The sequence below is a fragment of the Hippocampus comes genome, unplaced genomic scaffold (assembly GCF_001891065.2).
Source record: "Hippocampus comes isolate QL1 unplaced genomic scaffold, H_comes_QL1_v1.1 C16701514, whole genome shotgun sequence".
NCBI lineage: Eukaryota > Metazoa > Chordata > Actinopteri > Syngnathiformes > Syngnathidae > Hippocampus > Hippocampus comes.
This window is the reverse complement of record NW_017837009.1, coordinates 1-714: the sequence shown is the minus strand read 5'-3', so window position 1 is coordinate 714 and position 714 is coordinate 1. Positions and strand designations below refer to the sequence as shown.

General features: G+C 53.1%; 1 protein-coding gene across 1 annotated transcript; it reads right to left on the bottom strand.

The window, feature by feature from the left end:
- Nucleotides 1-32: 32 nt before the first annotated feature.
- LOC109508927 (UPF0585 protein C16orf13 homolog B-like) lies at nt 33-708 on the bottom strand. Its single transcript, XM_019858851.1, has 2 exons — nt 421-708; nt 33-293 (listed from the first exon to the last, which is right to left on the bottom strand). Exons 1-2 carry the CDS (start codon nt 618-620, stop codon nt 101-103), a joined length of 393 nt encoding a protein of 130 aa, XP_019714410.1. The 5' UTR covers nt 621-708; the 3' UTR covers nt 33-100.
- Nucleotides 709-714: the final 6 nt, after the last annotated feature.

The window sequence follows — 714 nt, the reverse complement described above, 5'->3', positions numbered from 1 at the left end:
GGAAGATTTTAGAATTGTCAAGTCAACTTTCCAGACTTCAGCCCTACAGAGAATTAACCCAATGTGCATTTTTGGAACTTGTGAGTTACTTGAAGCTGCACTAGGTGTAAATTGTATATCTTGAGCCGACCTGTGCTGTCTTGAAGGGGCTGTATTGGAGTAGGTTGATTGCAACAATGACATCACAGGAACCGCGAGAGACCCCCGCCCACTTCTCCCATGGCTCACTGGCATCCAGGTGCACAGGTGGCAGCACCGTCGTCACGTTGGTCGCGGCGATGTATGCCCTGATGCTGTCGTGGTGGTACACGTCACATGTTAACAGCACACAGAATACAAACAAGGTGCTGAAACATTCAACGGTTGGCTGCGCATAATGTATGTCAAAAACCACCACTGGAGTTGGACGTGTTGTCATACCTCTGCCGAGCCTCCTCTTGGATGTCGGACGGCTGCCAGGTGACGAAGGGCATCTTCTGGGCAAAGCGGATGACATGCTGCCCGGTTCCGGATCCCAGCTCCAGGGCGAAGAGCTGCCGGTGCGATTGCTCCTCCAGCGCCTCCTGAAGCAACGAGCACACTTCCTCCCAGTTCCTCTCCGCCTGAGGAGACAGCAGCATGGTATGCGGGAGGGATGGCACCCACGAGAACCCCCTCAGGTGTCTACTGCTGGGTTCGACCTACGGATATAGCCAGATCAGGAATTATAATAAT

What these genes read in the sequence shown, in the direction of transcription:
- LOC109508927 (XM_019858851.1), bottom strand. Translation starts at nt 620, where the DNA reads ATGCTGCTGTCTCCTCAGGCGGAGAGGAACTGGGAGGAAGTGTGCTCG. An exon ending in CAAGAGGAGGCTCGGCAGAG is followed by an intron (nt 294 to 420) that starts GTATGACAACAC and finishes CCACCACGACAG; the next exon opens with CATCAGGGCATACATCGCCG.